Source organism: Platalea leucorodia (assembly GCF_965183815.1).
Source record: "Platalea leucorodia genome assembly, chromosome: 13".
NCBI classification, from domain to species: domain Eukaryota; kingdom Metazoa; phylum Chordata; class Aves; order Pelecaniformes; family Threskiornithidae; genus Platalea; species Platalea leucorodia.
The window spans coordinates 3,456,276-3,481,631 of NC_138835.1; the positions used below are offsets into that span (position 1 = coordinate 3,456,276).

The window sequence follows — 25,356 nt, forward strand, 5'->3', positions numbered from 1 at the left end:
TCATCACAGCTGCTAGCACCACGTTACCCCGCTGGCCATCTGAACCGAGAAGAAACATCATAGGCATAGAAATATAAGCTATAGTCCAGTTCCTTCCCTAAGTGAGGATTCTAGTTTACAATAACTGAAAGCCTTCTTTACCTGGGAAAAAAAAATTAAGTCATTAATGGCTAGTGAGTTCCTCCAGCGGTCTACGCTAAATCCATTATTAACCTAGCATACTGTAAAAATGTTTACTCTCCACAGTGCTAAAGAAAGTAACCATCAGGCAAACGACTCTGTAAATCCCACAAATCTTTCACGACTCAGTGTGTTTAATAATGGTACCTCACTTCAATGAATAATACACAATAATGACTACACTAATATAATAATTAGTTTTTTGCTTCCCATCTATCTGCCACTACATAAACGTAGAAGTCAGATCTATGCATTTTTTTGACAATTACCATTTCTTTTCCTCTATTTAGAAACAAATGTAATTACTTCAACTAGACAAGACAGAATTACTTCTGCAGCAGAGTCAAAACATGCATCAACACTCATTTTCTATAATTATTTCACAAGCAGCTCTGTCTGGCATCTTTCTCAAATGAAAGGAGTTTTCAAAAGGCCTTTGGCTACTTAATGAGCAGCACACAATACAGGCACAATTGAAGAAAAAAATAAAGGAAAAAAAAGAAGAGGTTCTCACCATGCATTTAACCTTCTTTTTTAGTGTCTGCCTTTAAACACAAAATAACTTCAGAGAACAAGATGAACCTTCTCATACCCTCACTTTTCTACTGTACTTGACAGACAGTGAGAGTTGCCAACGGTCTCTTCCAGGACAGAGAAGTGTCATGGCTAGGATATAAATAAATACTGTCTATATCCATGTTTCACTTCCTAGTAATGTATTATTGTAGCATCTTGAAAAGACTGTTGTGATTAACCTTGAATTTTTTAAATTATCATTTATTAGGGCTATTGTCTAGACAGAAAAAACACACAGAGCTCCCATATCCCTGGTGAATTAACACGTCACAGAGTGCTCACGCTTGAATTGGTTGTAGAGTTAAGCGTAACTAGTAAAAACAAGTGTGGCATGGAGCCAATATTAAGAAGAGATGAGACTACATCACTGCAGTAGTTAGGTGCCAGTGGTAGGAGCGGGGGCAGTCAGCATCAGAGGCCAGAAGAAAAGCCCCCCTAGATGCTTTTGCTTGGATTAGCCAAGAGCTTTGCCTCTTCTGTACAGGGGAAGCTGAGGATCGGAGGAACAAAAAAGACAGGCAAGAGGAGACAGGCTGCTCTTGACAGCCAGATTTCTCCCTTCTCTCATCAGTCTTAAACCAAATAAAATGTGACACCGGTATGACAAAAGGCTATTCCGCTTCCTAAAGAAAAGCAGCACAGAAAGTCCTATGTATTCTTATAGCCTCCATGCTCCCACACAAATTCATCACCCTTCTGACACCCAAAGCCTGACAACTCCTGCCATGAGCTTGTATGAATTAAAAAAGAGCTATTTTAAATTCAAATAAGGTGGCACAGTTATTAAGTTATTTTTAAATTCTTCTGCACTTCGAAGACAAACTTTGAGTCTCTTCACTTCCCAAACAGGTGCTTTCAAGGCACAGATGAGTGAACATTCCTCACTCCATTCGCTTTACTGACGACAGAGTGATTAGTACCACAGAACAATATATTAAAGGAAAGGATTCAGGAGTCAGAATATGTCCAAGACAGACAAATAATAAGAAAGTGCCTTAGCAGTGCAAAACTCTAAGTAAAAAGCAAAGAAGTAACTTCAGGTTTAAGTAGTTTTAAACTCAGTCCATAGTGAGATTAGCGTCGATTTGGCAGGGGAAAAAATTAAACTTCTAAAGATAAATCTGTAGAATCACGGACGATTTGTAAAATGGTGTCAAACAGTTTGCCATAAATCTAAGGGATATTAAGTGCAGCGAACAATCGTAAGATCTCCAATCCAGATACCTAAGCAGAACAGAAATTTGGATGTTTCAAGAACCGAAGATGAATTTTAATGACTTAAGAGAAAATTGAGAAGGGAAATTGCCTTTCAAATCTTCTTCCACAGCAGTTAATGCTTCAAACTGCCACCTACTATACAAGACGAAACCTCATTTTGTCTCATCTTAGGATGGCAGAACCAGTAACTAAGAATCCAGATGAGAACCTGCACTGCATTTTCAAGGTGATAGTTACTGCTTGGGCCAGGAGTCAGATTTAAATCCACATTTGCCATGGATTTTATTTATTTCTTTATTTTTAGAACCTAAGCCAAGTTACTTAATTTCATGGAAACTACTTTCCCTACCATGTGCAGGGATAGGAAGGAAGCTGCTCTGTTTTCTAATCAGGCTTTAGAGTCTGGTTTTAGTTTTTAGAGCGAATAAAGGCCACAGCCTGCCGACCCTGCAATGAGTTACATCCAAAGAGCAAGAAAAAGGACTCTGATTTCAATAAAGAGCAATGCAAAGGGCTAAAGACTCACTGAATGAGCTAGAGGCCAAAAAGAAATCAATCAATAAATAAAAGCAAAATGGCAATAAAAGCACCACTGCCAGATCCTGGGACTAAAGGATTGGGACAGTTACTTGAGTGCATGCCATTCTCTTCCCTTTCACGGAGGCTCTCCTCTGTCCCCTCCTGCCAGCCGAGCTGCTCCTCGTGTCACCGAGCCGTGCTGGAAGGAACCTCCTCAGTCACAGCAAGTCTGAGACGGGCTGCTGAGCCCCGGCCAGCCCCGGGCTCTGCTCGCCTCTCCTGGTTCTGGGCCCAGCATCCAACTCTGGATCATCTCTTCTCCAGCCAAGGGCCCACATCACGATCTCTCATCTGCCAGTGTGACCCAGCAACTGTCGATTAATGCAGGCAAGGCTTGCTGCATCTGCCTCACCAGGGTGTTTCAATGACAAACTAGTCCCCTAAGGAAGATTTACCAAACCGAAATGCAATATATCACTGAGTTTCTACAGTCAAAAGCAGTGACAAGTGTGTCCCAGAGTGCAGAGTGTTAGTTATATCAAATGTTGAAGCCAAGATGTTCCTACCCTCTCCGTTTCCAAATGTGGCATAATATTTACTGCTACAACATCTCTCCCCATCAACCCTTTAACTATCTCCTATGGAGTCTAATTAAAATGAAGTATTGTAACATACAATCAACACTTGCACGCTATTGATAGATACTTGCAGATGTTATTATAAAGAAAATAGCTCCTCAGTACTGATTAACACAGAAAGCTTAACAGAAAGTTTCTGTATTTTCCCTGTTATGCGTTAAGCTTAACACTTTGACAACAGGAAAGTTTCATTGCTTCTCCCTCATTTTAATTACTTTACTAAGACTTCATGCTGCAACACCGATGCTTAGAATTAAGCAATTATTAGGAGATCCCTCCTCTTTCATCTGCTACTTCAGCCTCAGCCACACTGAAACCAATAACAATCTTCAAATACCTTTTCCAGTTTTAGACAGCGGCCTCAGCGTATAAATAAATATAACAGCGATTATCTGAGGAAGCACGGGGCAAGAAATGTCACTGGAGTGAATTGCAGTATCTGGGGGCTGGACCCTCTCCTTCCTTCTCAAAGGCAGTTGTGCGTCTGCTTGTTTGTACGCACACGCAGAAGGGAAAAGGGCAAAGTACATTCATCGAGTCGCCAAATTTTAATGCAATGACATAGTAATGATCTTACCACATTTTATGCCTCTTTCTGTATTTATTAGTGTTGTATCAGAATGTATGAGCCCGAGACAAAACTCAGGTTCCCACAGCATAAACACAGGAGATGGCAGATTCTACGGAGCACTTATGCATGTATGCACACACACACACACACGGAGTAGGCATCAATTCCTCTTTACAATATACTGCAGAAACAAAATGTTCCCAACACACGTTATTATAAAGAACACATTCTATGGTATCTAATAATGAGATCTTCTCCAAAGCTGCTTCTAAGCAAGTAACATTGCTTAGATATTTAATTGCCATACATTTTACTCAGAGGTTATTTCCCCCTCCCTACAAACACATGACTTTTTAAATTTAGGTCTTTAGGCAATTTGCCCCCCAGTTGTGAAACTGTTCCAAGGAACGTTATAATGGCTGAGGTACTATTTGAAAATGCCTTGTATATCATGCCATGTAAGTTCCCAAGAAGATTAATTATAATCCAAAGGTCTTACAGACAACACAATCTGCAAGATGAAAAAAACTATTCCATGATGCCTCATCCTCCTCGGACAATAGCTAGGATCGGAAGGCAGCAGGACTTGCCACCCACCTAGCACACCAAAGCAAACGGTCACCCGAGAGCTGAAAGCCGGCACAGCACTTAAAGGAAACGGAGATCTGAGACTCTGCTTTGAGGGAGGAGAAGCCGAGCTCTTATTCCCACAAGGATGAAGCACCAGCTCAGCTCTGAAATTCAAATACTTTTTCACTAGAAGAAAGAGAGATAATAAAATTTAAAGAAAATAAAGGAAACAGGAGAGAGAGATAATGTAAAAGTTGAACAGCACTCAACCCAGCGCTGCTGTATCCACAGTGAACTCAACAGCATTCCAGACATCCACTGTGCCTCCCCTCTAAATTGAACACTGCCTATTAACACTGTAATAGCTTTGTATTAAAACAAAACAAAAACAAACAACCAAAAAACCACAAAAAACCAACAAAAAAACCCCCACCACCATACACAAAAAACGCGGTACAATGCAATGTGAAGGCTGCCAAGAAGCTGTGCTGTTCTGAAACCATGTCAAACCTCCCCTTATAAATGGCTCTAGTATGGTACAGCTTGACACCCATATGTTGTCTCAGCAATGTAGGACATGGAAAGCTTTGCAGATCACACTGACTGGCACAGTTCCTGAGGCTCCCACGCCTCCCTTCAAGCAGACAACATACTACACAGAACAAGGCTCCCTAGATAGTCTAGGATAGTATTTTAGTGTAAGCAAAGCTAAAATTATTGCAAGCTATATAATTTGGCGGGTACCTTTGTAAGAAACTCGGAAAGCTCAAGGGAATTGCTTGAGCTCATTGTGACCAGTAGAGGCCACAGTGCCGCACATTTCCAGTGGCAGCAAAGGCGTCCCTGGTGCTCTATGGGGATCTCTGGAACAGGCACCACGTCTTCTGCCATCTCCCCTCCAGAGCAGAGAAAAGAGTAAGTATACGTAGTGAGGGACTCTGCTTTCTCAGCAGCCTTTCGAGGCTGGAGAACAGCACTTCCAGCCAGGTTCTCAGCCAAGCACAAAGCTCTGGCTCCGCATCCCACCATCTGTTGACTCTCTCGGGGCTGGACACGAGGGCAAACAGGGAGCAGATCCAAGAGCTGTTTTAGCAACCTGCCCCCTTCCTTACTCTCCCTGTTCACAGAACTAGACATGCACCCACCACACAACTACAATGAACTCCCATTTTCCTCTGCCAGGCGATCACGGGGAGAGCTGTCGGTTTTGCCATTATGGAAAGGTTTTCCGTCTTGAGGTGGAGCAATGTAGCAGAGAGGAGGAACACAGACGGCAGCCTGGAAGCAGGGGGTCAACGCCTGCAGTTTTGCATGGAGAATGAGCAATTTGTGGCTGTCACATACTCAAGAAAGGATAAGCAAAAGGAAGGTTTGAAAACAAACCAAAACCAGACCAAATTTAGTGAGGGTCTACTATATACGGAGTGGTGAAAGACATAGTTGGTTTCTGACTCAGGATTTTTGAGCTCTTTGGACCACCAGTACTGTAACACTCATAAATATCACAAAAGCAAAGCAGAAGGGATTTTTAAGGACAGACCTGTCAAACACAATCTGGGAATAGCTCAGCTTTGCTGCCCAGAATATGACCACGTTATTGTTATTTCTGTGCTCTGAATACACAAGGAAACCTGCAGTGGTGTGAAGGGTGCCCAGAGCATCTCACACCGTCCTCATGCTCTCAGGAGGGAACAGATGGAGTGCTGCAGGCTACAATTTGCTATTTCAGCCTGAATCCTTTAAGGAAGACAAATTTAAAGAAAATGCTGAAGATGATATACCAGCAGTACCCTGGTCCTTAACCCAGGGGACAACCTAAGGCAGGATTTGTTTCATAAAATCTTAAAGGTATTTCAGTTTAAAAGCATTCCTATCTGTCAACACATTCAAGATCATGATCAGAAGCAATGCCATTTCACGATTCCTGTGCAAATCTCATGCACAGTGTGGCAGGTTTTGTCCTCCCGTGGTGAATACAGGACATTTCTGCATGATGTTTATGAAGTCTGTAACTCAGGCAGCAATTTAATCTCGTCCTGCTTTTTTCCCCTAACCTCTAGAGGATAACTTTAGAGTTATTTACCTTCAATGGGAAATACGTGGTCAGCAGACAAACGCATACGTCTAGGTAGGTATTTCTGGGTTAAGAGAGTAACTGTTAAGATTTGCTGACAACTGAAAAGGTCTAAGCAATCCAATTGAAAGTGGTCAAATGGATAAAACTGATTGTGCCAAGTGGGACGGTTAGCAGAGGAGAGGTGCTACAGCGAGAGAGAAATACATCACCGACTGCGGAAAAGCTGTTTTACAGGGACTGAAGGTTATAGATTTTAGTCATGTAGGAGGAAACTTGGACCCTGATTTCAGAACTCTGAGACAGCAGGAGAAAACATCACTGGAAGGGAAGAGCTGAGTTAGCTGAAACATCTTCACATGCAAAACCTGTTTAAGAATGAGGCAGAGACTGGGGAGCCAAAAAAATGTATATGGATGTCTAAATCTTTGTGCTCTTTACAGCAGCAATCAGATGTGATTTGATCTATAAAACGCTGTCATATGCATTTTGAATGATGGGCCATTCCCAACACAAGGTATAAACCCAGAGTTCCCCCGCGCTGAGCGCCCTGAGAAATCAGACACTTCAAACGCCCGGCTGTCAAGGGCAGGGGGGCAATCATCAGGTCCTGGGGCAGCTGGGCCACAATCCCATCTCTGTGCAGCAGTAACACAGAATGCCAGCCCCAGGGCTGCCAGGCCCTGCTTCCCGGGATCAGGGGAAGAGCAGGGCTGTTTCTTTGGCTTGAAAAACTAATACACAATTCTAGATCTCAGATGAAACCGCAGAAGCCTCTGGTGCCTCCTCCCCAGTGGGTTGTATAGCATCATATTGCTCTGACATTATTCTTCCTAATACTCATACAAGAAAAAATTACAATATTTCTGTAAGATGAATAGCATAGCACCTCATAATCCCTTCTATTTCACTAATTTAAACTGTGATTTCATAAGTACTTCTGTAGAGACTAACACTGCCAGATCTGAAATTAGGTAATCATGGACACACTGCAGCAATCACAAAGAAATGCTGAATTATTTGCAAGGTCCTTTTTCATACTATGAATGAGGGAAGTGAATTTTAAAATAGCAAAACTCAGTACCTGTTTTTTAAAATATTGCTGTTTCTGAAGCCTAAGTACTCTGGAGGATATTTAAATGAAGACCTGTCCCATTCCCACCAACCTCACCCAGCGCTCATCTCATAGCAAAGGACTTTTGAGCAGAAAATTCAATCTTTTGCATACATGCAAATGCCCAGCACGGCCATGCAGATAGCAGGTTAAGTAGCCTTCAGTTATTTTTGCTAGACAAACAGTACATTTCACAAAACATATGCAGATTTTAATATTCATTCATTATACTGTCATCTGCGTCATCTAAAATTGAGATTCAGGTATATTCTGAGTTTCGGCAACTCCTACTACTTCCCCTTAACTCCCATCACTTTAGAAAAGTATGGCATCTTGTTGCTGGTGTTAACATTCTAGAATCAGCTTCCAAATGGAACAAATGCCAGAATACAGCTGCAAATGATGAACCTTTAGACACCTAGCATGAAAACAGAAGATAAGCTTGTGCCCACTCATAAAAATAAAAGAGGATCTACTGTGCCAGGCGCCCTATAGATTCTTCACAGCAGACGCTCTACCCTAACAAGCTGAATAAATAAGACAAAGGGTGAACGTTTCGGAGCTGTGTGTTGCAAATGAGAGGAGGCAGTCAAAGGATCTGATTGCTACTGAACGTTATGGTTTAAGAGCTAACATATGAGCAAAAGTTCCTTAATTTTTAATTATTGCTGTTACAAGAAATGCATAAAGTTAAGGTGATGAAGTGCAAATATTTTAGCACAAATTGCTCTAACCAGAAAAAAAAAGTCTCTTTTCCTGAACAAAGAAACTCAACAGCACTGAAGCAATCCAGAACAGAAAACATACACCCCAGTAAATAGTACGTTGTTTGAAAAGAATTTTTAGAGTATTTTGCAATAGAGTAAAAATATCCCACCACTCTTTTCTTTTTAGTTTCTTACATTGTACTTTTAACAACGTTACCTTTGCTTAACACATCTGCGTCACAGGCAACGCTCTGCCTGCCCCTCCATCCATAAACAGCGCTTACTTTTAAAACATCTCAGCGTTCTACTGCCAAGGGACACCCCTGTGACGGAGAAAAGGCAGGAATAACAAGCTGATAATGATTACGCCTTCAGCGCACAGGTACATGTCTGCAGCCTAAAGAGTACTTTAACAAGATCATATTACTTTTAGCACAGGCCACCATGATCAGGTTTGGAAATTATTTCTTCATACAAGCAAGAGCATCTTTTACATTGAGACATACACAGAAACAGATAAGGACAGACACACTATCACTCATACTAATGAACCAAGTCCCATCACTCGGGAGCACGACACTAAGCTGTGAGCCTCGGGCCAGCTGCGCTGCCAGCAGCGCAAGGGGCTTGGAAGATTCAATATAAATTCCTGATCGGTTGCAGCATAATGTACCGGTATATGAAGCACCTGTTTGCACAGAGTGCGATTCCAACTCTTTTACACTGAGATATTTGCTTCTGTGTGAAAATAAGTAAATATTTGCTCTGCTGTGCCAGCTGGATCAGAGGAAAGCTATCAATTGCCTAAGCCTTTCACAGACAGTAGAAGGCTGGCAGAAGGTGCGTATCCGGAGTTCGCACGCACAACACTAACAGGAAGCAACAACTACTGAAAACAGCTTCAGAACATAAACAGGAACACCAGCAGTAGATACAAAACTCAATTTTACTCCGTAGATTTTACATCAGGCATTGCAAAGTTCATCTTTTATATCTGTGGTTCCTGATTTCTTTAGAAGAGTAGGACAGTGACCAGAATCAAGAAAGTTGAGTTTTCACAAAGGAAAAGGAAGTCTTATAACTGAAACTAGTAGGAGTGCACTGTCGAGTGATTTAGAAGACCATAACGTACGTGTTGAGGGATGGGAATCCCTGTTTGTAAGAAACTTAACACGGCTCACCCAAAAACCATTCCGATTGCCACAAAGGAAATTATAGGATGCAACATAGTGATTTCTATACATTACAGAATGCAACAGGCAACACTTTACACCAGTATTTTAATCTATTACATGTATCAGACAATAACTCGCAGACATTTGGGCTTCCTTATAGCAGCAAGGGTATCCGCTTTGCCTGAACTGGCATACCACAGTTTTAATTCTGTATGAAAGAAAAAAACCACCACAGCTATAGACTTGCTTTCAGTCTCTTGCTCACAGTTTCTTTAGTGACAATGGGATTTTTTTCTGCCCAGGAAAAAGAATCATGTGAATCTTTTGGCAGGGGAATGTATTCTGAATGTAAAAATAAACATTATAGCAAAGTGACCTACAGAACAGCAGGTAGAATGATTTATGCCTATGCTAGGTTAACAAATAATCCGAGGAGAATAAAACCAACTGGGAAGAGCTGGTTTTATACATACACACACAGTAGTTCATACATAAGATTGCCTTTGGTGCAGCATTCCTTCTGTTAAATTTGGCATCCCACTCCTCTGCCTTACTCCCTCCTCTGTTAAAAGAGACAAAACTTAATGCCAACAGTTTATCTTCCTATTAAAAACATTACTAAGATAAATTTATCACTTAAAGGCTTTATCTTCAAAGTGGCGGATTTCCTTGATATATAATCTAATCTTTCAAGCTCAGCAAAGATTTTTGTCAAACTTCATTAATTGACAAATCAACTTCTGAAGGTTTGGATCTATTTGCAAGACCTACTTCCCTCCTGCTTCTTTTTCATCCTCTAGTAAATGCTAGAAAACCTTTCAAAGGGCCACAGGGAGGAAACTGTGACGTTAAGGCTTTCAGATTCTGTTATCTTGTGAGTAGCGGTCTCGCTTTAAACCCGCTTCCAATGGTCTCTGCGCCAAGATTTTAGCTTAATAATTTGTAGGATTATTGGCAGCTAAAATGAGGATTTGCAGATCTTGAGTGAAATACATTGTCATAACAACTGTCAGTCTGATTTTGATGCTCAGGCCTGTATACCTCTCCAGCAATATTTGAGCACTTTGATATGGTCACAGCTATGGTCTACTTGAATATTACTTCTAAAATCATAGAATATTTCACTGCTTCATATTTTTAGAAAGCCCAGTTTAAAAAAAAAAAAAAAAACAAAAAAGAAAAAGCTTTTCATTTTTTTCACTTATAAAACTAAAAGGCAAAAATAAGTCAAAAGGAGTTGAAAGCATTTCCTTTTTTTTTCCTCAATCCACTCAGTGTAATAACAATTAATTAAAATGGTGACTAAGTTTATGACCCCTACCCAGTCCCATGGCCATGGCAATCATCTGGATCCCAATCCAAAGCCTGGGGAGACTGGGGGTCTTTGCTTCTCCACCTGTGTAAGGTGAATTGAGATACAAAGGGATCCCTGCATCCCCCAAGGGGGGATGAGGTCGCTGGTTCGTGCTTCGTTTTGTCATGTTCAGATACTGTAACATAATGGGTCACACCAATGTCCATGGACAGAACAGGTGGTTAAAAAAAAACAAAACAAAAGTCCATTTTCAAGCTCAACCAGTATGAAAACGCAATGTACTTGTGCAGACAGACATACACACCATTACAAAAAAGGTTTTGTACTCTCATACTCCATCTGCTGGTTCTGCAACAGTATTTAAGACATCAACGTGCTTTCTTCCTTTTTTTTTCCAAGCTGTGCAACACCCCTGCTCACCTGGGTAAGTTGGCAAGTGTTAAACAAGAAGTCATGTACATCTCAATATTTCAGAGCCCACTGGGGAGAAAAAAAGGGTAAAATATTTATGACAAAATGTAAAACAACTAAACATGTGAGGAACAAAGCTGTTCCTAAACGTCTTAGAAATATCTCAGGGTTAAAAGCATTAACATGAGGTTAAAAACGCAGTGCGCTCTTCCATTTGGCCCCTGCCTTGCTTTTGTATTGTATGGTAGAGCTTCCAAGAAAGCCAATTAACATACATCTTATTCTTTGAAATGTTTAAAATTGGGCACTTTCAGTGTATAAACTCTAAAACGCCTCTTACTATTTGAGTGCTTTTTAATGCAGACTTGTGTGCATTAAAAATACATTTAAAAATGAAAGGCATTTATGTTTCAGCTGTCTTTGGAAAGGCAAAAAGAGAAACATAAGCAGGAGGCAGCGAGCAGTGTTTGTCCCAGGACAAAGATAGGATCATGACTATGCAAATCCATACAGCTCAATAAATGCTTTGCAAGGCTGGGCCTATCATTTCACTCCCAGGATGAGTTATGGTATATATTACACAGAGAAAGAAAACAGACACCTCCCTTCGGTCGCTCCTCAGTGGAAGTTCACTGCTTAACACATGCACCGCAGGAACACACACAGAGCTTTATCCTTTCCAGTTTCCACCCACTAACTGGGCTTTTCACACCCGTATAAAGCAACATCTGGAAACGATCATCTCATCGCACCCTCAAAAACCTAAAAGAAACAGTAATAATATGGTAATAAGGGCTGAAATTTTATGAAAGACACCACTTAACTGAAGACTAAAAGACACCATGCAATTTAAATAAATTGCTTTTAGCAGGGGACTGAGTGACAATCAAGAAAAAATGCCTGGCCCATTTTTGCAAATCGTGGGCCAGATTTTCAATGGGTGTAAAATGCTGACTTCAGTAAAGCAGTGCCAATTTTGCATAAGCTAAGGATATAGTCCTGTGAAGTCACATTTTTAGGACCATGCTGGAGACATCCTTAAATTGAGGATGCTGAAATGAAGCTGCATAAGCAAAGAGGAAAGAAGCTATTAACACATCAAATATCTGCTTATTTTGCTTCCCTCCCTCCACAGTTTGTTTAAGTGAGCTGAAAAAGAGGAATCACACAACCGTCGGAACGCGTACAAGAAAATTCAAACAACATTGTGTCGTACACAAAGATGAGAACTCAGTTCCCTGATTAACCTGGGGTGGTTTGGTAACGCAGAAGTTGACATAATTTTGGTTTGGGTTCTCTGTGCACCACTTGTGTCCAGGCTCCAATCTAGAAGACCTGAAACCATTAATGTGGACCTGCATCTCCTGTCAGTGACCTTCTCGTACATAGCCTTCATGTGCGCCCAGCGTGTTTCAAGTAGAAATACAGCCTGGAAAAACTGCAACAAGAGAAAAATCAAACTGGTTTGCATTCACTTAAAATGTCATTCAAAACCACTTTCACTTAGAAAAGTATGGTGCGCACCCCAGATGGTCAGCTGCCTCAAATCTACAGTGCCACGAAGTCAACCAGTGCTCAGGGATTTCTTTGAGTTCAACAAAACAGAATGGGGGTTTTGTTGTTTTGGGCTTTTTTGTTTTGTTTTCTCCTCTCCCTCCATTTTTGCATCTTCAGATTAGGAATACTCAGGCTATTTGGTATGAAACCTGGACAGAACTCAGGAGTCGAGGAACATAGAAAAGAACAGTGTCCTAAATTCAGCTGGCATGAAAGTAAGTGCGAGGCAGGTTGACTTCTTTTGTAAGAAGTCATGAGGTCCCATCATTCACGAGAACTATTCGTCATGGCGTGAAAGCCTAACGCCTTTAGGAAAGTTGTCATCTTACTGACCAGCCTGCCCACTCAGAAAATAATGCTATATTCAAACCACATTATAGAAAGCCATTAAATTAAACAGCAACACCATCAAGCAGAAACAGTGTGATGTGGAAATGAATAACTAGACTTCATCCTAATAAATAAAAATAAAAAACATTTCTGGATAACAAACTGCCTTTACAGATAAAAAAATAAATCCCTAGAATTTAAATCCATCACGAGTAAAATCCCTCTGGAAAAAAATCCAGACCAAAGCACTATTATGACTGCCTTTGTATTCATAACTGTATTTATGCAGACTAAGATAAGGGCAATCAATCCACATGCCTCAGGACAAAAAGCTGATCTTCTGCAGGGACCAGGATAAAGAAAATTCTTCACTGTATGTACTGTGGTTAAAGGCAATAGGGGATATGCTTCGCTAGACTCGGGAATTTTCAGGCATTGGTCGCTGCCAGAAAGAAATATCAGATTTGTGGCATACTGATGGGCTCCAGCAGTAAATCCCGGCCTCTCCTTTGCACATTGCTGCTTTCCAACACACCGAATTTAGTGCCTGAACTTTGGATGGACTGTGGCCTCACGCCAAACCAAGTGTCTTGTCAGCTCCAACAATATGGCTTTTCAGGAGTCCTGGATTCAGTCAGTCACCCAACGTGCACCAAAACACTCTGCTTCCCCTTCCACCATTTAATTACGTCCCTTCCTCCTCCCAAATTCCTTCTGTTCCATATAGGTCGTCACTGTTGCTATATCCCAGACAACGTAGCTCCTTCTTTTTTCAGTTCTTTTCCAGTAACTAATTCATAGATCTAATCTATCCTCTGTTCTTTGAAAGGTATCTTTCCAGTTTGAACATGTTTCTGCAGCCAATGCATCCAGAACTCGATACTGATAGTTCCTCAGAGAGACATGGTTTGCCTGGAACACCCCTATACAGGCAACCAGCTGCACCTCTGCAACTTGAAGAGCAACCAGAAACACACTTTGCTTCCTACAGAGCTCTGCAGTTTCAGTCGAAGCATTGTCTGTATTGCCCACGAGGTCTGAAGGTACACATTATGGGCTAGACAGAAGGTGAGACCTGACAAAGAGAGACAAGAAAAGCGTACCACTCTGACATGCTCAGAGCCACAAAATGCGTATCATCAAGAAATAATTCACGTTTTCTTTCAGCTGTTATTTAAAGGGTAGATGCTGTCTTTCTACTCCCTCAAAAATTGAGGGGGGAAAGAATAAAGCAGAAATTAAGATACGTTTATTATCTATTTAATCAATTTGGCAGGGGAAGTCATCATCTTATATGCAAAGGGGCTTAAGCCGTTCGGGTGCGATACAGATGAAGCCCCTATCTTTCAACAGTGCTACCAGGCCGTTTCCAAGCACAAATTGGGGATCGAGGATCAAAAAGAAGGAATATCATATTTTTGTAACTCTGCTCTTACCTCTCTAGCTGACATGCCAAAGGCTATTGAGGTGGAATGAAAACAGAGTTTCAATCATCAAGTTAAGCAGACAAAGTCACTAAAATGGGTACCAGTCCCACAGGCTTTGCGGGATCCATGTACCAAAACTCAAACACGAGATCATGCCATTCTCAACAGCTCACCTGCAGCGCGCCGCGGCTCTGGGGAATAGGCGCTATCAAGAGAAGAACAAGTGCATTTCACTGTGCTACACAAGCCTTTGTTTCAGGGAATTTAGCAAGAGAGCAAAACCGAAGACAAGCGGAACGTGCACTGCAGAGGCTTGTCTTACCATAACTGAGAAAAGCAAGGCCCTCGCAGCATTTACCAATACAGAAAACGAGCAGCCCAGGTGAGGCTTTCCTGCAATGCTAATATTCTACAGGAAGCGTTCTTCAAAAGTAGGCAATCCTGCTAAATAAGTGTCTGTTTTCCCGATTGTCTACTTTTAAAGTTATAGAAGCCAGTGGAGCCAAGAGTTAAAATTTAACTAATATTAATAAGGAAATGAATGTATGTTTCAGGACAAGGCTTAGAGTAACTCCAATTTAATTAGTCTGTGAAACAGTGATTCTAAGAATACCTACACTTCAGTTGTACAGAATTATCTTTCAAATCACGTGATATGCCATTTGTGTAGTGCTTTGACTCATGTATCAGATTTTTTTCAGTGTTTTTTTTTTTGTAAGCTTGAAAAAAAATGAATGCAGCAGTATAGCAACCCTGAATCTTATTTTTCAACATTAACATGTGAATGTTTCCTATTTAATGGGAGCTATCACCTTAAAATTAAATCAGAAATAAATATTTTTTAACCTGTTTTTATAACAACTCATATTAACTCACAGTGCACAACAACATAACCTTCTGGCTGTCCAATTTCTGCATTTCACAACAGTACACAACTACCTCCTTTTCCTAACATTTGTAACAGAGCAACAGACAAAAACATTTCTATAAAATATGAACATGTAGTCCTAAAACCGCAAAAAATGGCAAAAGCTGCTTACTACTCCTAAACTTCACAACATTTCATGGCAACAAAATACCTTTTAATAATAACTAAAGGAAAAGGTTTTCCAACTACTTTGCAATACAATATCAAACTCTGAATGTACAGATTATTTGCATTTATATCAGCTACTTTCTCCCGACTATTTTTAAAAGGAGTATTGAATTCAGCTACACCATTCAAGACTAACTTTTATTTCCCTAGGCCGAGAACAAAAATTGCGTATTGATCTTAACAACTGCTCCTTTCTCCAGGAGCGAGATCGCATCCTCCTGCTGAATAACCCAGTCCCTAGCAGTTTATCTTCAGAGATAGGTCGCATGGGATCTGTTAATTTTTCCATATGAGGACAAACCTCCTGTTGTGATAAGCTTGTTCTGTGAAGAATCACTGGCACACCTTTTGCGGGGGGAAGATTAGGGGGTTTCTCAGGACTTTTCCTCCCCTCCCATTCCTTGCCAAGCAACTCTCCTGTCAGACTGGAAAGCTTTCTGCTTCCAAGCCTCAAGGTCACAAACCCCTCCTCATCTTATGAGTCACCTGTTGTCATCATCCAAAAAGGCAGAAAAGCTCACGTTCAGGATAGCTTTTTCAGATAGTATTTTAACCAGGTCTAAATATTATTTTTAAAGAAAGTCTTATCTCTGTCCCTTTATTAATCTTCATTTAAATGTTACTCTCTGGCCTTGCTTTTCAGGCAAGTTCATCCCACTAGAAGGCAAATACTTTACAGATGAGATTTGCCCCCCCCAACGATGACCTCTTTTGGAAGGTCTTCCCTTCTCTTTCCCATTCACCAGAGGAAAAAAGGATTCTTCCCCTATTCTCCCTTTCTGTGGCAACGGGAGAAAGAAGAAAAGCAGGGGAATAGTAAATAAGCACAGGGAAGAAAACAAGCCCCAAGCTTCCCAAATCACAGCTTTCCAAAGCGCACTCTTGAACAAAGCCCATGAAACAAGGATTTTAAAGAGCTCTGTGTAACTATTGAGGACGGCTAAATAAAACCACACTCAGAAGACCAGTGCTGAACTACTAGGCACTACTGGGAACTATGTTCAAACATACTATTCTGCTCCTGTTATCTCATCCAACCTATTATTTTGGGGGTAGAAACTAATATTTCATATCTTCCTTCCCTTTAACCACCCTTCAACCCTGTGTCTGGTCTTAACCTTAAGCAGTCTTTCTCTTTTCCCCATTCCCTGCTGAGCAACTCTTCCCTCTCACTGACAGTTTACTGTTTTATGCCTCAAGGTCATTTAATCTCCTCCTGCCCCAAGACACAACCTATCACAGCCTATGAAAAAAATAAAAAAAATAAATAAAAAAACACAAACACAAAAGCCACAGCAACAACAACAACAAAAAAATCATTCCTTTACAAAGGCAAGGTTTGCCATATTTTCTGGCAGTTGGCTTTTCCTGGAAGGAGGCAAGCTGGGACTTAATTTTCAGTATCATTTCTAAAGATCAAATATAAATGAAGTCTTGTAATGCTGTCCTGTAGAAAACCAAAAGCATCACCAGCGGGATAATGGGTGCCTGGGCACATGCTGTTTATAGAAATTTAGATAAGATATTATCCTGTTTAATAAAACTTCTTTGTGCTCATTTAGAGCAAGACCTTTCATAATTAGGTTTTATGGGGTTTATATAATGAAAAACTTCTAAAAGTCCATGTAAACAACTTCCATTCACTCTGATCAAAAATCTGAAAATCATGAATGATCTTATTAAGAGTTGCGTCATGGTGCAATGACTTCCTAAGCTCATGCTGAGCCATTCCGGTCACGCTTTTGCTCAGTCTGACAGTCAGGAAACTCACAGCAGACGACTGCATCTTTGTAAATGAGCTTGTCGCTTGATTTGAAGTGGAAGAAAAGCACGGTCCTTCCCAAATTCTGTTCTAATTTAGAGATGAAAATAAAAAAAGAAGAATCTCATTGCAAGGTGTGCCTAAATTGAAGGCTATGCCAGTAGTTACTCAGACTCCCTAGCACGTAAGTATACTATGCCTATGTGAAAAGACACTAAGGAGATGATTATTTAGTAAAAGGGACATTGACTTCTCACTATGGGAAAGCTGCGGACACCTTCTGTTTATGGTTACACTGATTTCTTGCAATTTAAGTAAGTAAATACTTCTGCTCCAGTATACATGATATTCTCTACTATTACTTCTGCAGTCAATTTTGTTATCTTTATTAGTGGGCCTAATAAACACAGTACCAACACTAAACAGTCCAGTAAAACAGGACTACTCCCGTCATCTACTGACTGCATACAAATGTGTAGGAGTTTGGTACTCCCCTCTTGCTAAGAAAAAGTAATGACAAAGAAAAGAACCAAAAAATTCACTTGAAAAAAGCATCATCATTCATCCCTCAACTATCAAAAAAACCTCTCAATTTTCACTGATGTCATTCATTAGCTGCTCTAAGAAAAGCCAAGGAAGTAGTACCGTTTTCTTGGTTCAGCACATTTTTGAAAATCTTTACCACAGAAGTTTTGTGTAATTATCCTCTATATAGGGTATTTTGAAGGAGTTCCATGACATATGGAAACCGGAATAATGAGCTGCATTTTCTTGTCTATCATTTCAGTTGGCATTTTGTGGAAGTCATATATCTTTACATATTGGGTAAGTCTCTCCCTTCCTTCGAGTCCGTGCTTAGATCAAGATCATTACAATTTCTCCCACCCAATGCTCTAAACAAAACATAAATGCCATCACCATCAATCTCAACAAGCTCTGTATGACAACTAACGTTAACAGAATGACCTTCTCCAGTTAGATTTGCATTAGTAAATTAGGACGGAAAATAGCAAGTGGCACTGCTTAGCCAATTTGAACAAATTATCTACGTCATCCTTCATGATGTCAGTCAATACGTATGCCGAGTAAGGAAACTCAGCAATTTGGGATCCAGTACAAGACATCATTAAGCACAAAGCCAACATCCTTTTTTTTTTTTTTACCCCTCAATTAAACTAAACCAAGCATTCTTTACAGGTAATACAGAAAAGTTTGCAAGTCTGGCTGCTGCAGAGCATGTGCCTGCAAAATCACAGTGCATGAACTACAGACCAAATCTCAGCATGTCACATTTCCATATGTAAATGCGTAGTCCCAGGCTAGGCCTGCAGTTATTTCTGCTGAAGGGAGAATTTGACCACACTGGTGAAGGAGCAGACAGCCAAAAGATGACTAGCAGAGCATGTGCCAATTTCCCAAATAGGCCAGGACGTCATCCATCTCACTTCATGCTTTCCACCTAGCTGCAGAAAAGCCTCCAAACATCTGTCTTCTACCAATGGACAGGTGCTGAATATAGCAAACACCTACACACCAGATCCTCATGCTCAGATTTATTTTTTTTTCAACCAGGTCTTCTCAGAAAGGCACTAGAAGTTCACTGCTTTATAACCTGTACAAAAAAGGAAAGGCAGCATGGATGTGCCCCCCCGCCCCACAACACGCTCAACCCGCCAGGCTTCCTCTCTTGGCAGAGGAAGAGGATGCTGCTGGGGATGCTCTTGCTGTGACAGTGGGTGAGGAACACCAACATTGCACTGCTTAATCCCATCCCAGGATGCATTTGGCTGTTCTTCATGCATTCTTCACGCTTCAGACTTGCTCTTTGGTCAGCAAGAGTAACTGGAACCAGAATGCTTTTGCATAAGCTCTCCACTACTTAAATCCACTTGCTGTAAACCACTAATTTGTGGAGAGGGAAGGAAGGTTGTAGTCTTTTAGTCTCTGTCCTTTGTTCACACCACAAAGCATCTTGCAAAAATTACAAAAATGCAAACCTTGAGACGACAGTTGTGTGGTGGAAAAAAACTGCTAGGTAGAAAACTGCTTTGTTCATCCCCTTGCAAGGCACAGAGCTTGATTTCCCTTAATGGCTAATGATTAATGTATGGAAACAGAATGAATAGCCAATATATCTGAAACATGACGAACATGATCCTTTAGCTTTTCCTGGAAAGGCCAATATGGCTTAGAAAGAAGATAGACTTTTCCTGTCCGACGATCAAAACTGATCTGTTCCAGTATGAAAGACAAAGGGAAGATGCTGCACAGTGTTCGAACAGGTTTCATTATCAGAAGTGAGGAGGAGAACAAGTTCCGTCAAATGGAATACAAAAATGTATCTTAAAAACTAAACGCTTGCTGCTTCACCACGCTGCACTGATAAGTTGATACCACTGTCAATTTGTTAATAACCAACGCTGAACCATTACTCAAGAACAACAAATATATTGTTATGCACTAACACGGTGAAAATTTTATAACAAACTAGTCTTAAGAATGATTTGCTTACTGGAGAATTGGTTGGGGAACTCTCATCTGCCTGCTCATTTCAACAGAAAACAGCCATACACTGTAGCAGTAAGTTTGGCAAATACACTACATGCGTAAAAACAACAGTTTCTTAAACATTTGCCTACGGAATAAAAAGTAAAATATTCCAGGATATATTGAAATTCATAATGTCAATTCAGATCGCTGATGAAGCACATCTACAATAAGGATGTGCGGAGGACCGTTTGTTAATGTATTAGTAAGTGAACCAAAATAGCTGTGCCATATTGCAAAGCTGTAGAAACCCTACCTGCACATTTTGTTCTTGTCGTCAGTGGTGGTCCAGGGGGCCCTGTGCCTCCTTCTCCAGGGCGAGTGAGCAGCACTCTGATCTCGTACTCCACATCAGGATCCAAATGCCACAGTTTGTAATTAGGAGAGTCTACAATGTGCGTTTCTGCCCAATTCCCAGTGGTCGTCCGATACTCCACCTCTTTCAATATGATGGGCCCATCTCCAATGATGGAGTTGGCATTGGGTTTGATCCACAGGTACGTGGCTCCGACAGCCAGCAGCTCAGGAGGGGCAATAGGAGTTGGGGGTTCTGTAGACAAAAAGAAATCATGAGAGGCCTAAGACAATTTTGTCAAAAGGACCAAATTTCCACTGTGTATCTGTATAGCAAGGCTGTCCCAAAATCTTTTGTAATACAGGCACAGTTTCTCCTGTCATTTACCAAATCCTTCACAAGAATTTAACCCGTTACTGAAAAGAATTTGGCTTCTTTTAGTTGTGCTAAAAATTCAGCCCCCTTACAATTATTATTTTTTTATTATTATTACCAATTTAGAAACACCTGCAAAAATACAGTAACCACAAAGCAACTTCTGTTTAAAATAAAATCCAAAAGTCATTTTTAAAAGATCAGAAGGCTTATACTTATTCCCTCCCTTAAGCATATGAGCAATAGCAGTCAATATGATATTGGAGGGTGAGGCGGGAAAGAAGTCTTAAATAAAGAAGGCTGAGTGCACTTAGCATATAGCACGTATAAAAAGGCTGTGGTACAACAGCCCTTCCTCTGCCCTGTGACCCAATGTGGCAGAATATCACCATCATTGATCATGGTATTGTGGTTCAGCCAAAGTGTAATGCTTAACACGACACAATTCGCAATGAGTGGAAAACTCAAATCACTTGCTCATTTTGTGATTTTACCAAGCAAAATAAAGGTTAAAAATAGGATATCTATTTTTAATCAAAGCACTGGCTGTGTGTGAGAAAATACTAGCAAATTTAAACACCAGGGATCTTCCCATGGTCAATATGAGTAGTCAGGATGCTGCCAGAACTGACTCTAACTGAGGCTCTTGGTAGCTCAAAGCTAAGAAAAACTCTAAGGCACCAGTGAATCAGCACCTCCTGTCATGTTTGACTGCAAAGTTTGCTTAACTTCATGAGCAAAGGTACTCGACCAAAGTCTGCATGAGACTTGAGGAGTGCCGAGATATCTGAAAAGCATCATGAGGAGGCAGGAACCCAGCCGCTGAATATCACCTCTGTGATTAAAAAAAAAAAAAAAAAAGGGCAAGCCAATAAAAGACCTCTCTCTGCAGCACCCTTTGATGAAAGCTACAAAAAATAAAAAAAAAAAATATCTACAGGGCTCTGGCTGCCTGCCTGATTTTTATTTTTCCCCCCCTCTGTCAGTGTATAAATAACATTTGCATATTGGAAGCCACACAAATAGCATATGCCTTGTTGTTTTGAAAACCTGAGCTGAACTGCGCAAGATTATGAGCAATTTCTTTAATCTCATCTAGCTTTCCCTCTGTCACACTCTAACGTGGTTTGCCCTCAGCCCAGAGGACACAAACTCTATTCTCTTGTGAAAATAAGGTGACGAAAAGGACACCTCTGTCTCAGAAAAAGAAACCTGTAAATGTTACAGTATGACATGAATTTTAGAGTGGGAGTTATGCTAAACCCCTCTGAAAGGTGATTCCTCAAAGAACCCAGAGAACTGGAAGAATCTGAGACCCACAGAAATGTGGAAGAGAAGAGTGTGAGCACCATGTGATGGGAGGAAGATGATAGTACTTTCCCCTCCGGAAAACTCTTGCAGGTCAATGTGCTCCGTGCAGAGAAACAAATGCACAGAAACCATTATTATACAAAATGATCAGCTGAAATGTTACTAAATGTCATTTCCTCTGGCTAACTAATTACAATGAACGATGCTACCTCCTTGAGACTGACTGCAGTAGTTGTGCATTGTACCTCTGAAAAAAAAAAGCAATCTGAACTGTAATTGTAGCAGGTATCCAACATGAACAAAAACCAGTGTCAGGAGCTAAGTTTGTTTGTGAATGTTTGTTTCTGCTTTTGTTTCGCACTGTTCCCTTAACTCCTGCCAGAATCTTTTTCTGATATGGAATGTCAGGCTGATTATGTTTTGACTTAGAAAGCTTATTTCTCCAAGAAATTTGTTTTCAAGAAATGCATGTAGATACATTTTCATTAAAAACCAAATTATTATAAATCACAGTTTATTACTTGTTTCTTGGTGCAAGCCAATTAAAAGATAGACTTGGTGATTTTCATTCCCAATGCAAAAGTGACATCTAACAAGTCACATCATAGCTGAACACAGGACAAATGAAATATTAAACTCCATTCTCCTGGGCTGTAGACTTCAATAGCAACACGATCCAGGTTACTCTGGGATTTGATTGCAAGTTAGAAGAGATTTACGGGACTGAGCTTAATTAATAGAGCAGTTTGTCCTCCTAAACAGACATGAAAGTCTCGTCTAGCAAGTTTAGAAACGACTATTGCCTAACTCATTTAAATTAAGAAGACAGCCAGCATTACTGTCTTCTCTCTTTATTTTAGGCCAAATCTAAACCTACCCCTCACCCCCAAAAAAGTGATGGTGGTTTTCTGTTCCCCCCCATTAATTTTCCCCTTTCTAAGTACCACTTGAAAAACAGGTGCCACAGAATATTAGAAAATTAGGAGTTTAAACTGTTGCTCCCGTTTTCCAAATTTAAGAAATCAAGGTTAGTAGCTGTTGTAGTAGTTATTCAAGGCTCAATCCCACCTCACTGAAAATAACGGGCTCTTTCCTACTGGCACCAACTGGACAATAAGCAATTTTTTTTAATATCACTCTGTGCCAAATTACTGCAAGTGATCTAAACAAGTTACCCATTATTTAGCAAAACTAGCACATAAATAAGGACCATTTTTTGGCCTTTGTAACTAAACACACTTGTCAGTTACATATGACCAGCCTGATGTTATAAGCTCACTCCTTTAATTAAAATCTCTATGTGATCTTGATTAAATAAACATGGTGACAGATTGGCCTTGTACACATGTAATTGTGATCAACTGTATTTTAAGCCCCATTTGATCCAGACAGTATTCTATATTGCAAGCTTTATCTAGGCTGTTGCTGCCTTTCAGCCATTCTCCCTCCTCCTCCGGGCACAGAGGAGAAAGCCGCAGCTCCCCAGGAACGAGGACATCAGGAAGATGGCTGATTTTATTGTATGTGCAAAGCAGGTCCAGTTGTGCAGCCATGAAGGGAATTTGGGGGTGTGCCTTTCTTCTCCTATTAGAAGAGGAAATACAGCTGTGGTCGACAGCTGAGAAGGCTGAACATGGTTAGGGCTTTAAAATGACAGAAGATTTAGTAGCGCAAAGAGCACAAGAAAACAAAACTAACATGACGGGCCGAAAAAGACCAAACAGACTCATAGAGTATCTCAAGTTGGAAGGCACCCATAAGGACCACTGAGTCCAACTCCCTGCTCCTCACAGGACTACCTAAAACTACACCATATGACTAAGAGCGTCATCCAGACACTCATTGAACTCTGACAGGCTTGGTGCCATGAATACTATACTTTCCAACTACTGTGGAAAACACATGTATTTTACTCTTTGGCAACTGCCCCTGAGTTTCTACTCTACTACTGGAATCTCTCTCTGTGTGATCTTCTAAGCATGGCAATTCTAAGCAATTGTCAGACAATGGAAGCAAAATGGGCTCCGTGCATCCTTCAAATGCATCTGGGAAGACTGAAACATGAGAGACAAATCCCCATCAACTGTTTTCACTGTCTCCTGTGAAATACTCCATAAGAAAAAGCAATTATAAAAAATGTAATCTTAAAATAGCTGGATAAACCTCTTAAGCTATGGATTTTATATGAATAAAGCTTTATTTTTTTTGAAAATTCCTTCCTTGTTCATAAGATCATCTGATAAAACGCACAACCAAGACAAGCATGAGCTCTCATTTGCATTTGTTGGCCTATCGATGATTTTAGACAAAAAGAACTCCTAACTCTACAAAACACTAGTATATCACAAAGTTCAACGATTCTGTTTCTTACGTGTTAACCTGTACTTTTATTTTGTTACTGAATAATCATGCCAACATGTGAAATTCCTAACGTGACTCCCTCAAGCACTGAAATAAGCTCTCAACTTAGGACTGAAGAAAACCAGAAAACAAAACCAGAAAGGGCCCAGAAAAGGCTGACACGCCTGTTAAATAGAGGAGGAAAGCAGGTTTGTGTCTGGCTGGGCCACCCAGTCTGTACCTTTCACGCTGCTGGATGACCCTTAGGTCCTTCCAAAACATCAGCTGCGCACGCCCCATACGCAGTGGGAAGATGGCTGCAACACGCACACAGCCAGCCCTGTTTTGTTTTCTCTCATGTATGCAACACACAGCACAGGTTCTAAAAATAAGATCAGAAGAGAGCCAGTGTTTTTTATTCTTTGGGGATTGAAGAGGTGGGGATGGGAGCTGCTCTCAAGAGACATTTGCCTGACAAGCAGGATCTGTGTTTTCAAACATGATACTGCTTATTCCCCTACTAATGGGAACTGTAAGCTTTTCGCGCAGCGTCCTAAATGAGCAGCTGTGGACTGCGCTTGCCAGATGGATAAGGATGGGACTGGAAGGCAAGGAAACCAAATTTCAAGCTTTGCAGAACTTTCTTAAGCAAAGAATATAGAACAAAACATATTTGTATAGTTTTCTACACAATAACCACACACTGTTACAATTTAAAGGCTATTGAGAACATAGGCTCTTGAATTTGCATTTAAAGGCAAACCCAGCTGTTTTAAATAAAAATGGAATCATGTTAAAATGTCTTTGTTCTGATTTTTTAGCCCTCGATCCTTTAGGCAGAATTTGTCACCTTTGCACAACTGTTTTGCACTCTTTCTTGCTGGCTATGATTCACTTGACTGTATGAGCAGCATCCATGAGTACCGTTTCTAGCTTCACAACATAGCAATAAGCAGTCTGAGCTCTGAATGACAGCATTTACATTGGCATTGCTTATTAGCACACTGCCTACTACTGTAATACATGCAGCATTTAAATCTTGTTTTCCAGTGATTGTCCGAACTTCCAGTTCCATTTATTGCACAAAGGAATGGCACAAAGATTTTACAATATTTAGCATGAGACTATTTCACTGTGCCGACACTGTACCAATAGTTTTTTGTCTAAGAGAGAGACATTCAGGTCTGTCTCACAGTAATATAACAGGCTGACAGCAGTGGCACATGTCAACCGTGTTGGAAGGGTGTG

General features: G+C 40.6%; 1 protein-coding gene across 1 annotated transcript in view; it reads right to left on the reverse strand.

The window, feature by feature from the left end:
• PTPRT (protein tyrosine phosphatase receptor type T) overlaps positions 1-25,356 on the reverse strand; it is a gene marked incomplete at both ends in the record, with an annotated part of 468,324 nt that overhangs the window by 206,875 nt on the left and 236,093 nt on the right. The window contains one exon of the mRNA XM_082325617.1: positions 20,044-20,337. Coding sequence (XP_082181743.1) covers positions 20,044-20,337 — 294 coding nt within the window. The remainder of the gene's footprint in view (positions 1-20,043; positions 20,338-25,356) is intronic.